Below are 14,132 nucleotides of genomic sequence, written 5' to 3'. Positions count from 1 at the left end.
TAAAGAAGTTGAGTGTTATTTTCAAAGTCTTGCATATTCTATGAGAGGCCAACCAAGTACCAATGTGCTTGCAAAATCTGCTTTATTCATGTAGTGTAGTTTTCAATTATCTACTCACTTATCTACTTTAATCTTGTATATTCTTCGAGAGGCCAACCAAGTAGCCATGTGCAATTTTCTCATATCGAGAGATGCTAATTATTTTGGATTCCCTCGGAGTTTTTAATAAATATTTGGTGTGGGATTAGTTGCCCATTTTTGTTAGAAAAAAAAAGCTAATAAATGTTAAAGGAAAAATGTTTATATCATATTTTGATAAATTTTAATTTATTTTACTGATAAAAACACATCTGGGAGTATTTGTAATTTTATCTTTTAATTAATTTAAACTTGTTGTAATTTTTCATTTATCGAACAATTATTTTAATTATATTTTTAGTTTCAATTATCATATTTTTTTTGTATTGTGTATTTTACTATTATCTTATACTATACCCTTAAATATTTCCAATCAAATTTAAAAAAAAAATAAAAAAAAAAACATACCGTTCATGACTTTTTGTTTGTTCTGTGTCAATTTCTTATCCAATATAATAATTTTAAATTGAAAAATATTTAATATTTAACAGCCACAAGATTAAAAAAGTATTTTGGGTTGGTTTGGGGCTTTTGGTATTATGATGGGCCGAATGTAGAATGGAAGCCCATAGCAGTAGTTAGTATTCTAGTGAGCAAGGCATAACATAACGCCAGACCACAAAGCTGTGTTGCGTGTTGAAGAGGGAAGAAGATGTCGGGTATGGGAGACGGGTACGTGGGCACCGCCCAAGACGCGGTGAGGATTCGACGGTTGGAGAAGCAGAGAGAAGCGGAGCGTCGCAAAATCCAAGAGCTCAAAACCAAGTCGACCTCCGCCAAGGGCCAACCCGGTCTCCTCCAATTCGGTTCCAGCACTTCCGAGGTGCCTTTTCTCTTCTCTTCTAGGGTTCTTTCTGCTTTTAAACCTATAATAATATTAGTTAACCTTTTTATGTTTGTTTGCATGTTTCAGATTCTTGAGACTGCCTTTAAGAAGGAAACTGTGGGTTTGGTCACTAGAGAGCAGTATGTAGAAAAGGTACCTACCCTCTCTTGGCTTTTTAATCCCTAATTGCACTACTATTGTGATGTGTCCGATGTAATTTTTGTATTCGTTGATTTTAGAGGGTTAACATTCAGAGCAAAATTGAGGAGGAAGAGAAGGAGAAACTTCAGAAGCAACAGCAAGAGTACGTCTTCTCCTCTCTCCTTCTTCTTCTTCACGATTTATTACTTATTATTCCCCCTCTCCAAACAGAGAGGAGGAGCTTCAATTAGAAAAGCGTAAAAAGAGGAAGATCAGGGGCAACTCTCGATTGTCCTTTGCTGAGGATGTTGACAATGATCCCCAAGACGACGAACCACATCATAGTAAGGGTAATGCTTGCTGTTTCAAATTAGAGTTTTTCTTCATTTATCAGTGTAGTGGGCATGTTGCCAAGCTGGTTAAATAGAGAATTGTGAATGTTCATTGATCAATGATTTATAGAAAATACAAAAAAAGGCATTAAACTTTGCTATACTTCTAGCAGATAATCTGGAAGCAAATAGATTACGGTGTGGTAAGCTTGGTAAAGACCCTACTGTTGAAACTAGCTTTCTACCTGACAGGTGTGTGTGTGGCATCTCATCTCTTATTCTTTCTTATCCCCCCTTTAGTACCCCTGTCCTTTCTTTATTGGTTGTTGCCCTAACATTTGGGCATAGGAGTGCTGAGGATTCTTGTTCAGTGAGCGAGAGGCTGAGGAGCAAGCTGAGCGTGAAAGGCTGCGGAAACAGTGGCTTCGTGAGCAGGAGCAAATTCGAAGTGAGTCTTCTCCCTCTTTTATATTAGTTTCCATTGTCTCTTAAACTCTTTTTAAACAATATCAAATAAAGGGTTAAGAAGTATAGCTAATGCAATATGATTATATTAGTGGTGAAAATTATGCTCATTTGACCCCTATGCATATAAATTAGCTGATGCAGAAAACCCTTATAACTAAATTAAAAAGTTTATGATTAAGTTATTTCTGGGCATCAGATGAGCCTCTTGAAATCACGTACAGCTACTGGGATGGAACTGGCCACAGGCGTGTGATCCAGGCAAGTAAAGACCTTAAGCTTCAAGTTTTCAAGTTCCTGAATATACCTTTACGATATGATATTGTCTGAACGATTTTATAATATGATTCAGGTACGCAAGGGTGACAGCATAGGAGAGTTTCTTCGAGCAGTTCAACAGCAACTTGCTCCTGAATTCCGAGAGATTCGAACAACTACAGTAGAAAATTTGTTATACGTGAAAGAAGACCTTATCATTCCTCATGTATGAGCTTTGAATTGGTTTTAATTTTAGAAAGTCTGTGTGCAACTTGCTATCTTGTTTGTGTCTGTATAAGCTATGTTAACCAAAGGATATCTGCTAACTTATTTACCTGTTTCCATGTTTATTACAGCAACATAGCTTCTATGAGCTAATTGTGAACAAAGCTAGAGGCAAAAGTGGACCGGTATGTTTCTTTTATTTATTTATTTTATGTTCTTCTCTATTGGAAGGTGCATCTTTTGTTGTTAATAATATAATCAATACTTAATTTCTTAATGCTCAGGGGCAAAGCATAGTTAGGATTTAGGTCCCTCCAAACTTTTCTGCAAATCATTACTCATTTGTACTTCATTTTTCCAAAATAATGTTCCCCTGCCCCAGTTATTGTGTTTGTTCTTTTTGGCTCCTGTGAGAAAATTTCCCTAGTTTTTCCTGTGTAAATGGCTTCTTTGATTGACAGTAGTAGTATTATAGATTTAACATTCTGCTTATAGGATTGATTTCTTTATCAGAACAAGGAAGAACACAATCAAAACTATATGGTTACTTGGAAGAAAGAAGTCATAAAATAAGCAAAAATAATACAAGAGTGACAAATGTAATAAGATGGAGGAAGATACAACACCGAGTGGAGATTTTTTCCACAACTGCTTACTTAATTGATAAACCAAGTTATTTTTTTCTATCAGTGATTTTAGTTTTTTAACCCTGGGAGGAGGGAGGGGATGCTGTACTGATTTTAGTTCCAACTTCCAATTTTTAAGTTGCATGGTTGTCTGTGTTGCCTTGTAATCCTCACTGATGGCTAATTAAATATGTTAGGTTCAAGCATGTCTCTTTTTTCCCCTCACAAATTTATTTCCTTTTTACAAATGGTATTAGAGATACTAAGTCGAAAAACAATTAATAATAAATTTTCATTTCCGATCTTCTGCAATGAACTTAACTGTGATGGTTTACATGACAACATTCAGTTCTCATGAGTCATGACCAGTTGGAATTCTTCTGATAATTGCTGGGTTTTTTCTTGTGATAATGCTTCAATGTTGTAGTGTTTATATGCTTGCATGCTCCTTCAAAATGGCATATCATCTGAAGTATCTCATCCCTAAATAACATTTGCATGCCATTATAAACTTGAAAGTGTCCCCTATTTAACTTGTGATTAATTTTGCGGTGTTAAAATTACTTGTTTTTCTATCTGTACAGCTTTTTCATTTCGATGTGCATGAGGATGTACGAACAATTGCTGATGCCACTATAGAGAAGGATGAGGTATACTTTATTCCTAATTATTACTGCTAGTCTACTACTATTTTCAAAATCTAAATGTTAAAGATAATGAAAACAAGTGTGCATATTTGTCTTTTCTGGTAAACTTCTGAGTTTTTTGCTTAATTATCTTACTCTGATGATATTGTCTCAACCAACAGTCTCATGCTGGGAAGGTTGTAGAAAGGCATTGGTATGAAAAGAACAAGCATATATTTCCTGCTTCAAGATGGGAGGTACTCTCTCTCTCTCTCTCTCTCTCTCTCTCTCTCTCTCTCTCTCTCTCTCTCTCTCTCTCTCTCTCTCTCTCACGTATGCATAGTACATGAGTTGGTCTTTTCACTCTTTTGTCCTCCTCTTGGCTTGAGCATTTGTAGTGATGTTTAATAAATCTCTATTAGTTAGGATATTCTGAACTGACTATTTATTATAACAGCCTGTCAGATTAGAGTGCATTCTGATTCCGGTCACCATTTTTTCTCCTTCTATTGCAGATATATGATCCAGCGAAGAAATGGGAACGTTATACTATCCACGGGGATTGATTTGAGGCTGCTAAATAATTTGCATTAGCATTTGCTGTATTGGCATTTAAATTGATCATGTGTTTGCACTCCTTGGTGTTAACTATGCTATTATTAGTCATTCCAGCGTTTAGAATGACTAGGTTTTGTGTTTCTGTGATTCATTGTAGACAACTTGGACTTAAGTATTTGGTAATTATTATAGAGGATTTCGTGTCAAATAAGCTAACTTCTAATCTATTTACTAGCTTATGTACTTGTTTACCGAAATTAAGTATTTGGTAATTAAGCTTTCAACAATTATAAAGTTTTATTTCACTACGTGAGGTGGGTTACATGATGAAATTATGATATTTGGTAATTAAGCTTATTTTACTATAATGAGCTAAGTTAAAATTTTGTAAACTGTAAATGTACCAAAAGAAAGTAGTATTTTATTGTAATACACTTCTTTTTTAGCCTTTTAAAGAAAAAAAACTCATTTTAGACCCAACCTTTTGAAAAAAAGTAGCATATTAGTGATGTGTATGGTTTAACTTTGATCGAAGCTAAAATGCCAGATATCTAATTTAAACATTTTGTATTCTTTTAAATATACGTTAATTTGGTTTGATAGTTAAATGAAATGTTAATTACTTTTTTCAGCAATATATCTATCCATATTTGTAGAATCAATGAGTTAATTTTAATCTGTCAATTAAATTGTTTAAGTTAATCTCTTGATAGATTGATTAAAACTTTTTGCACTAATTATTTATAGAAAGTATTGACATATAAATTTATAAAGATTTTTTCTATAATCTATTTGGTTTCGGGTTGAAGACTAATAACGTGCTTAAAAATTGTAGAAAGATGAAAGTTATAACCTGACTATAAACGTTGAAATTGGACATAAGTTTCCTTTCATATCATATTAATTATCATCAACTCACAACCTCTTTCCTCATAGTTCTTTCCCAATCACTAAAACCACCTTAAAACTCTTACCAAGTCCATTTACTTTTCTCATGGTCTTTTCTCAACCACCAAACTCATGTTATAACTCAGACCACGCCCAATTACTGAAAGACGAAACTATCTTTATTAGCTTCAAAACATGAATGTGGAAATCTACGTCGTGAATGGATAAGCAAACACGCTATGAGTCATTTTGCAGCTTTCTACTTTCATCTCCAATTAAATCCTCATTGGATCATGGGCCCTCTTCATTTATATATCATAGTGGCTGCAATTCGATTTCCACTACAAATACACCAAAGTTTCCAAAAGTGGTTACTTCTATATATTTACGAAATCTTTATTAGCACTCAATCTCCAACTGTTTGTGTTTTGAACTAGTGACTAATTAATGACTTTTCTCAATCAATACAAATTGCAAAACAGAGTAATGCAAAACAGATGTACAGAAAACAATCACCATCTGTATTAATTAATTTGGTAGTAGCTAATCAACAGTTCATGATAACAATAATAACATCACCAAAGATAGAGTCTTGGTAACTCCAAAAAAACCAAACCCTAAAATCTTATTTTTGTAACTTGCTAAATTGCCACAATTCATCCATGTTCCACATGTTACATGCAAAATCGCTGTTTACCCAATTGCTTCCTACCATTTGACAATCACCAGTTGGGTATTGCGCATCCTCAGCCACCCTTGTAGTAGGCGTTTTGAAGTTGTCCATCTCATAGACATTGTTGCTTACATTGTAGCCGTCATATGTGAAGGTGCCAAAGTCATTGTTATTCAAGGCATGATATTGGGTGATGGTGGTGCGTCCAAAATGCTGAGGCACTTTTGGAAAATTTGCTGACTCAGACAAGGAGATGCATGAACCATTGTTGTGTTCAGAGTCTGAGTTCTGCTCATGTTGGTCCATGTAAGTGGGACCAGCTTCATTCATACAAGGTCCCTGCCAAGGGGTGTGTGAATGTGATGGTATGGTCCCAACAGTTGAATGCTGAGAAACACCATCAAAAGGCATAGGAGTTGCCTGGTTTTGAATTGACATGGCTGAAGAAGATGATTCTTTGGCTTTTTGAAGCAATCTAGGCATCCAGAAACGCCTAACAAGTTCCTGAAACTCTCTGCTGTCAGTGTCAATTTTCAAATGTCTTGCCTGTTTCTGAATCCTAGTTCTCCAATAGTTCTTGATTTCATTGTCTGTTCTGCCTGGCAAATTTTGTGCAATTTTTGACCACCTACAGTCATTAAAGAAAGAAATGAAAATCCAGAGAAAAGACAATATTTTGGAATGGAAAGCATGCTTGTTGATAGTGGCAAGATTTGCATCTTTGCTTCTACCAGCATTTTGAAGAGGCAGGTTTTAAAAAACAGTATGTGATCACGATTTTGGCCGCGACCTCAAGGCTTTGAGAGTCTTTGTGACCGTTTCAAGGCTGCATTGGTCGCATTTGTCTACAATTTCTCACAATACAAAGAAATCGCGATAAAACGCCGACTGTAAGCACAACCTGGACCACAATTTAAAACCTGTGGAGCTCAAGAATCAAATGCACAAGATAAGCACCTGTTTCCCCACTTTGAGTGGAGTTCGAGGATTATAAGTTGCTCTTGTGGGGTTAAATTTCCCCGTTTTACATCTGGCTTTAGATAATTTAGCCACCTTAATCTGCAACTTTTCCCAGTTCGCTTTAATCCTGATTCATAAAAAGGAAAGAAAATTAATAAGCATGAGAATTGATAAAATTAAAATAAAACTACAGGGTAGCCTTTCATTTATGTATTTAACTTGTTGTGTTGTTGTCAAGTTACCTGAACGTTTAGCTAGCAAATTCCATCGCCCTTCTCCATGACTAGAAATATATTGGGAGAGCAAATTATCCTCTTCAAGAGTCCAAGGCCCTCTTCTAAGTTCATTGTCATCTTCACTAGAACTGCTGACGCTCTTTGAAGTAGACATGGCTATTCTCACTCACTAAAACTATAAAAAAAACTACGCATATATATGCAGGACTTAAATGGGGTCAAGGGAGAAACTAAAGTTACAAAGCAAATTGGCCTACGCAAGATGCATAGTGTATAATATACTATTACTATGTCTGTATCCCATTTTGGGGAGTGAGATCAAGTCAAAGTGAATACTATACACTTTAATACTTCTCTAAAATCATGCTCTAAATTCCATACGACACCTTCCATTCACCTTCCATAGTCATTGCCACAGGAAACATTGAAAGGTGGATAGGTTCATTGTTTGGCATCTTACCTTTATTTCTTGACAAAACGACACGTAGCTATGAAATTAACGTTACAAGCTTATGGCATGCCTTGAGCTACATTAAATTGTTCTCAGTCAAAGAACAGACTGAAATGAATTGAATTCCAAATTAATCACTCAATATTCCATGCAGACATCAATAAAAGTCTCCACATTTGTTTATATGGATAAAAATGAGTGTTATGTCACATTCTTTCTGTTATTCAATTTGCCCATCTAGGATGTGGTGTTGCTGCAGTCATTTCAACATTTATCTTTGAATTGTCTCGGACTCTTCCTTCTTTCTATTCTTTGTCAGTGGTTTTATATGTATTCTCGAGTTTCATCAATCAATCCAAGTGAAGTGGGTGAGAGAAAAGCTGTTAACTTTGGTATTATTTGGTTCCAAAATCATCTCAAACTTATTATTCTAAATATGGCCGAGAAAAGAAACAGGGATAAAAGAAACGAGAGAAATTGAGAAATTTCTTTCTACTTGTAGAGTGAGTGAAAAAATGTGTTAAGACTTAAAAAAAGGTAAAATAAATGGAAATAAAAATGAAAAGAGAAAATTTTCCGCACATAAAAGAAGTAAAGTAGATTTTTTTTTCTCACTCAAGTACTTTTAATCATATATTCATTTTCTCTTTCATTTCTTCTTATGTTTCTTTCTTTTTGTTATATTACATTATTTATTTCTTTTTTCTTTACTTTTTTTCGTATTTTCTATTTCTCTTCCTTTTATCTCAATTCACTCAAAATGAACAAATTATATTTTTCCACTTCTCTTAATACGAAAGAACTAGAGAATTTAATTTTATCCAATCTTTATCTTATTTGATTCTTACCACCGTGCTTGTTTCATGTTTCGAATGTAATTTTTTCACGTCTGGAATATATTTGTGATGAGTTATCGGTATAGTTTCCACATCTTGAATGTGATTTCTTTTTTCTAAACGGGTTTCCAAAGACATTATCTCTCCTAAAGCTCAAACAAACAAGAACGGCCAAGAGCCCAAACGTGATTAACATTTCATGCTCATAAAAAATTGGTTATTTTCAAATTCGTTATCATCAATGGTCGAAACACTTGAATGCAGCCCTTATCTTATGAAGCTATTGTCATGAGTCATGAGAAGAAGGCATTGAAAAATCGATGAAGTAATTGGCTATTTGTCATAACATAACAGTGACAGAAACGTGCTTGACTGAACATAACAAAAATTAATAATAAACTTACTCAAAACGTGTGGTAATTGGTGTTGGCAAAATAAGGGGCGGCATGGAAAGCCTGCTAGGAATCTTAGAACAGGACCACTTTTTATGTTTGATTGGTTGTCACTTGTCGCATGATGTCAGTCTTGGCATAAGAATAGCGTTCGGTACGTGGTTCGCGTTAATCCAATTTTTTTCGTTGGTGTTCTGAACGTAAAGACGAACAAACAATACATTAGAAATTTAGAAAATTTGCTACGATATTTCGCTGCTGCTTGCTATGTTTGACTTACGATGTACTATTATTTACTTTCTGCATTTTCTGTTGTTGATTTTTTAGTTAAAGACAACCACAGAGCGCTGCATAAATGTGACAGGAGTGATTATATGTGACATAAGTGATTAGTAGTTTGCATGTTTTTAGTATATGATACAGGTTTGATCCTTAATTATGCACATAGAGCAACACTTGTGGGTTGAAAACTTGTATCTTTATTAACTGCTGCTTTACCTTTTTAGAGATTAGTTTTATGACTTTTCACCACGAGGATATTTTAGAGTATCCAATTTTGGGATCATTCCATTTTCCAAATCAAGGGGCAAATTATAATTGTAATTGAAGCTGAGCTGATACGAAAAACTTGGTGGTCAAGAACACTGTAGGATAGTCAATGTTAAATTAATGTTAAATTGTCTCGTCTGTTCTATTCAAATTCTATGGGATGTGTTTGTCAATGATGGGTTCTTTTTATATTTGGAAAATAACCAATTTTTTTTTTCAGCATATATGTGCTAAATTCCAGCCTGATTTGTTTGATTGCATTAAACTAATCAGTTACCACCGGTAAAAGATGTATCAAGAATCATAGTTTAATAGGAGATATTGTAATAGCATGGATGAATCACATTTCATTGAAATGAGAGAAATTTAGAAATTATGTAGGTAAGAGATTGTACAATTAATGATAATTTAAAAGAATTAATTAGTATTATTTATAAAAATAAGATATATCTATTTTTCGGTATTATATAACTTAAAAATTTTCTATAATTAAGTGTGTTTTGATTATTTCTATTAAAGACTCTCATTCCAACCACTTAAGTAAGTTGCTAAGTGTTTATTTGTATATTAAAACACAATGAATATGATTAACTTCACCCTAATATTTAAAAAAAACAAATGACTTTATAACATCTTGCCATGGCTATATGTAAGGGTGACAAATGAATCAATTTATTTACTATCCATTAGATTCATCTACAGTAAATTCATTTAATCCATCTATCACAAAAAAATAAAACAAATGGATGGATCCAAATCCATCCATTTTATTTTATGGATGATTAATGATTCATCCACTAATTTTCAAAATCCAATTGATCCTCTTATCAATATTTAATGGATAAAAAATTGATCAAACTTAAAAATTCTTGACTAACATCAGTCAAATAATAGTCAACTGACGTCGGCAAAAAAAAACTTAATTGATATCTGTCAACATATATTATTTGTTGATGTTAGTCAAAAAATACTCTTGACTAATCTCCGTAAAAAATTACTCTAGATCGAGATCATCCAAAAACAACCTCAATCATCTTTTGTTTGAACTATTGTTGTTTTAGAAGGTATTGTGAATTTTTTTAAAATATATTAGTTTTAAACTTAAAATAATTAAGTTTTAAAATATATTTTTTTTTATGGATTGGATGGATATCCATCCATGAAAAAAATGTTGATAAATGGATTGGATTCATTAAATATTTTTAATGGATCAAAATGAATTATTTTGATTCAATCCATTAAAATACATATTGATTTAATCCATCCATTTGTCATTCCTAATTATACATGATATCATATGTGATTTGTGCAAATATGCAAGAGATACATTTGAGACATTTCAAACAAAATATTAAACACATGATGAGTGGTTTAAACTAAGATAAAACTATAGTGCTTCATCTAGATGATTTAAGAAATTTAGGTCTTCGTGTAGAAAAAAAAAATTAGGTTATAACTATATGCTATAGTTTTTCACAAAAATGATATGCGCTTGATTTATAATCCTCTTAGAGCGTTTTTGGAGCATTTCTAAAGCGGGTATTTTATAAGTTGGTTAAAATTAAATAATATTACGTAATAAGTTTGTGTCATTAAAGTAAATTTTTTGATAGTGTATTGTTTAATTAAATTGTTTATATAAATAATTGCTGCTTGATTCATTTTTATCAATTAAAGAATCATTTTTCAATTATAAAATCTATTGTGGTTTAAGTTAGACACTTATTCTAACAACTTTTGCATTAGAATAAATTTTTGTGTAAAAATTTTAAATTTATGTAACATTGTAATACTTACAAATTTAAAACAAACAACTTATTTAAAAAATGATGCATTATAATTACTCTTAACTAAAACCCAACAAAATATAATTAATGCATCCCCTTAGAATTGGGATAGAATCACGCCTAGGGTTCAAATGGCAACCAACAGAGCAAGTCTATGGCATTTTCATTTTGTGAACTTCAATAAATCTTTGATGATGTTAATGTTTTCGATTAGATTTCTAATAGGAGATCTAGAAGAGACAATAGACAAGACAGGTTGAGTGACAAAGTTGTACAAGTATTCGCAAGAAATACAACCAATGGAATGGAGAAAAAATTTGACCCTTGATTATTCACGGGCCCATATTTAATAATTAATACCACCAATCCACCGCCACATTAATTATAACAACAATTATATGTAAATTTATTTTCTCTCGTATTTTATATGTTTATCATATTTTGGAATGCGCATTCTGATAAAACATGTGTCCCTTATTGTCCAAGAAACATGTATCCCTTATTTTCTCTTTGATTTTTTTTATTTTTAAAAAAGGATAAATAATCAAAAGACCTAGATTATTGATAATGTTTATAATATTCCAGAATAAGTATTTTAAAATATGAATAAATAATTGAGAAATCTATTCAAAATACTTATTCTAAAATATGAAAATCTTATTTTGAAATATATATTCCAAAAGTATAAAAGGTGACATTGACAAATTTCTCTTTTTCTTACAAATTCCACACCCTCTTCGCATTTGCCCTAGTTTATTCCCTCATTCCTTGTGTGTCCCCATTCATGTGTGTGTTGAGGTGGATGCAAAATCTTCTACGAAGGGGCAAGGTCGACGCTCACAGTGGTTACGGAGGCTTGCCCTCTAGGGTTTGATGGGAGAGGCAGGAATGTAGGGTGTCTGATGAGGGGTATTGTTGTCCTTTTGGTTGTTTTTGGGGTTGCAAGTAGTAAAAAAGGGCAGGAAGTATTGTTTACCTCTCTTCGGTGTTTTTTTTTGTCATTATGGATTCAAATTGGATCTTTAAACGATACTGAAAGATGTATTTGGCCCAATAAGAAGTTGGCATGCGTCAAATATTGGGGATATCTTACACAAGGCCACTTTTAAATTTCTCCCAGAAAATGTTTCCTTGGCTGTACCAATGATGTGAAGGATGCACTTGGACATCCATAGCTCTACCTAAATCAGTGGGTGCCATATCAAATGATATTTTGCTCCAAAAGTAGCTACATTCACGTCCTTTGTTTTTTTTATCGGCATGTCCTTTGTTTTATCATTTTTCAATGTAATTCAAGTAAAGCGTGTATGATTGCATAACGGCTTTTATGATAAATTTATATGTCAACATTAAAGAAAAATAAAATAAAAAATGAACAGTTGAATTCTGTGTACTTGGATAAGCTTTAGATGTCACATTTGGAAGAGTCTATAGATGAGTTCTTCATATATTATAATCGATTATTGTGAATTTAGTTCTTTTGATTTAAACTAAAATATGAAATATCACAAAAGCTGATATATTTTTACTTTTCACTAAGAACCTAATCTGATTTTTAGTATGATTGAAAAAGAGTGACACTTTTCAACCACTTTTGCAAATGAACCCCTCTATTATCAATAAAGTTATATTATTTTATAACAATTTCTGATAACATTTTTTACTTACAACTTTACTTTTTCTCTATCATATAGCTCATTTTATCTTATATATTTTTCTTCTTATTTCTATATAATTGTATAAAGAATTGTGATTAATTTCCGTTGTACAAAATAGTATGGACAATTTACTCTCCCAATAAAATATATTTTAGGAGTGATTAGAATTTTTACCTGAATTAAAATATATATAAAAAAACAAGAGAAAGAAGGAGAGTAGGAAGCAAGGTAGAGAAACTAGAAAGTACATAGGGTTGTCCCAAAGGTCAAGTGCAGTTATGTGTTAGATAAATCCAACCTAACTAGTAGCCATTCATAGGCCATCTTTGTATATGGTATCCTCATCCAAACTCGAACTTGTTTGGCTGTAGTACCTTAAGGATTAAATGCAAGTGCATGGGCAAGTTGATCGCACGTTTATAACATGGAAGATAAATATATCATCGTCCAATTAATTAGGCAAATGTGATAACTAAAAAATCTCATGCAATCTCGTAAGGTCTTACATTCAAGTTGTCAAATTAGGCAATGCCTGCTATATGGCTTTGAAAAGGGATAGTAAGGCCTTACTTCTATAGGGAAGATTGTCCCAAAGTTTAACAGTTTGTCTTTGTATACGAATCCTCGATGCTTACAAATGTTCAAACCATGTCCACTTTTGTAAGGGCTACAACTACAATTGGGTACATAGGGCAACCACTATTGCTATTTGCCCATATGGTTTCTTTAGACATTGGAGGCCTAAGAATCTATCCCTTAAATGAGAATTGAATGAACTGCCATACGCCAAAGGTACACTCCACATGTCATAAGGCCGGTTCTATTCTAAAGTTTGGTTCATTCACTTCTCAAATGTCAGTTCAAATCAGAGGCAAGTCACCAAACAAAAGAAAATAAAGTGCGTGATTTAAACAGCAGTAATTGAAAGGTTTTAATAGCTTAGTAAAACTTGCTTGCCAAGAAATCCCGCAGAGTCTTTTCCCACTACGTGTATGATCAATTTTAAAATTTATACTTTCAAGTTTCAACACAACACTTTTTTAAAGAGGCAGAGGGAGTAAGGTTCCCAGTATCAAACATAAAGCACCATGATGATATGGCATCAAGTTTGAACAAAAATGCTGGAAGATCAACTTCGAGGAAAAGGTTGGGTTGCAAACATGTATCATTTGGACTATGTTTCTAAGTTCTACGGCTACAATTACCATATACTTGCTTATTACTGTGTTAATGATGCAGGTAGGTACCGAGTAATTCAACAGGTAAAAATTATAAGAATGGAAAACAAATAGTATTACAATCAATTTTTAAATTACTGTTGAGCAAAAATGGGAAGGATACAAAATTATTGTATACAAGGAGATATTGATATAACACCGATTGAGAAAAAGATAACAAAATCGGTTAAAGTGATTTTGGACACGTAAAAACTACAAAGAAAGTCACTATAGAAGCATCGGTGAGGAAATTATATTACATGGTTTTTAGTCTTTTGAAAAGGGGGATT

General features: G+C 32.9%; 2 protein-coding genes across 3 annotated transcripts; one reads left to right on the top strand and one right to left on the bottom strand.

Annotated features, from left to right (window-relative positions):
• Positions 1-737: 737 nt before the first annotated feature.
• On the top strand, positions 738-4,406 carry LOC114413619 (protein XAP5 CIRCADIAN TIMEKEEPER-like). 2 transcript variants are annotated; one of them, XM_028378108.1, is made up of 12 exons: positions 738-961; positions 1,052-1,117; positions 1,204-1,268; positions 1,337-1,449; positions 1,611-1,689; positions 1,809-1,885; positions 2,102-2,163; positions 2,255-2,386; positions 2,517-2,570; positions 3,596-3,661; positions 3,820-3,894; positions 4,153-4,406. In XM_028378108.1, exons 1-12 carry the CDS (start codon positions 791-793, stop codon positions 4,201-4,203), a joined length of 1,011 nt encoding a protein of 336 aa, XP_028233909.1. In that variant the 5' UTR covers positions 738-790; the 3' UTR covers positions 4,204-4,406. The 2 variants fall into 2 exon arrangements, with proteins under 2 accessions (XP_028233909.1, XP_028233908.1); XM_028378107.1 differs by having other exon boundaries at positions 1,337-1,455.
• Positions 4,407-5,567: 1,161 nt separating this feature from the next.
• LOC114413618 (transcription factor MYB21-like) lies at positions 5,568-7,255 on the bottom strand. The gene is made up of 3 exons (XM_028378106.1): positions 6,959-7,255; positions 6,714-6,843; positions 5,568-6,384 (listed from the first exon to the last, which is right to left on the bottom strand). Exons 1-3 carry the CDS (start codon positions 7,104-7,106, stop codon positions 5,709-5,711), a joined length of 954 nt encoding a protein of 317 aa, XP_028233907.1. The 5' UTR covers positions 7,107-7,255; the 3' UTR covers positions 5,568-5,708.
• Between the last annotated feature and the right edge of the window lie 6,877 nt (positions 7,256-14,132).

The sequence above is a fragment of the Glycine soja genome, chromosome 5 (genome assembly GCF_004193775.1).
Source record: "Glycine soja cultivar W05 chromosome 5, ASM419377v2, whole genome shotgun sequence".
Classification (NCBI taxonomy): domain Eukaryota; kingdom Viridiplantae; phylum Streptophyta; class Magnoliopsida; order Fabales; family Fabaceae; genus Glycine; species Glycine soja.
The sequence above is the reverse complement of the archived record's forward strand: the minus strand, read 5'-3'. Positions and strand labels throughout refer to the sequence as shown.

What these genes read in the sequence shown, in the direction of transcription:
- LOC114413619 (XM_028378107.1), top strand. Translation starts at nt 791, where the DNA reads ATGTCGGGTATGGGAGACGGGTACGTGGGCACCGCCCAAGACGCGGTG. An exon ending in CTTCAGAAGCAACAGCAAGA is followed by an intron (nt 1,269 to 1,336) that starts GTACGTCTTCTC and finishes CTCTCCAAACAG; the next exon opens with AGAGGAGGAGCTTCAATTAG. An exon ending in CTAGAGGCAAAAGTGGACCG is followed by an intron (nt 2,571 to 3,595) that starts GTATGTTTCTTT and finishes CTATCTGTACAG; the next exon opens with CTTTTTCATTTCGATGTGCA.
- LOC114413618 (XM_028378106.1), bottom strand. Translation starts at nt 7,106, where the DNA reads ATGTCTACTTCAAAGAGCGTCAGCAGTTCTAGTGAAGATGACAATGAA. An exon ending in TTTGCTAGCTAAACGTTCAG is followed by an intron (nt 6,844 to 6,958) that starts GTAACTTGACAA and finishes TTTATGAATCAG; the next exon opens with GATTAAAGCGAACTGGGAAA. An exon ending in CACTCAAAGTGGGGAAACAG is followed by an intron (nt 6,385 to 6,713) that starts GTGCTTATCTTG and finishes TAATGACTGTAG; the next exon opens with GTGGTCAAAAATTGCACAAA.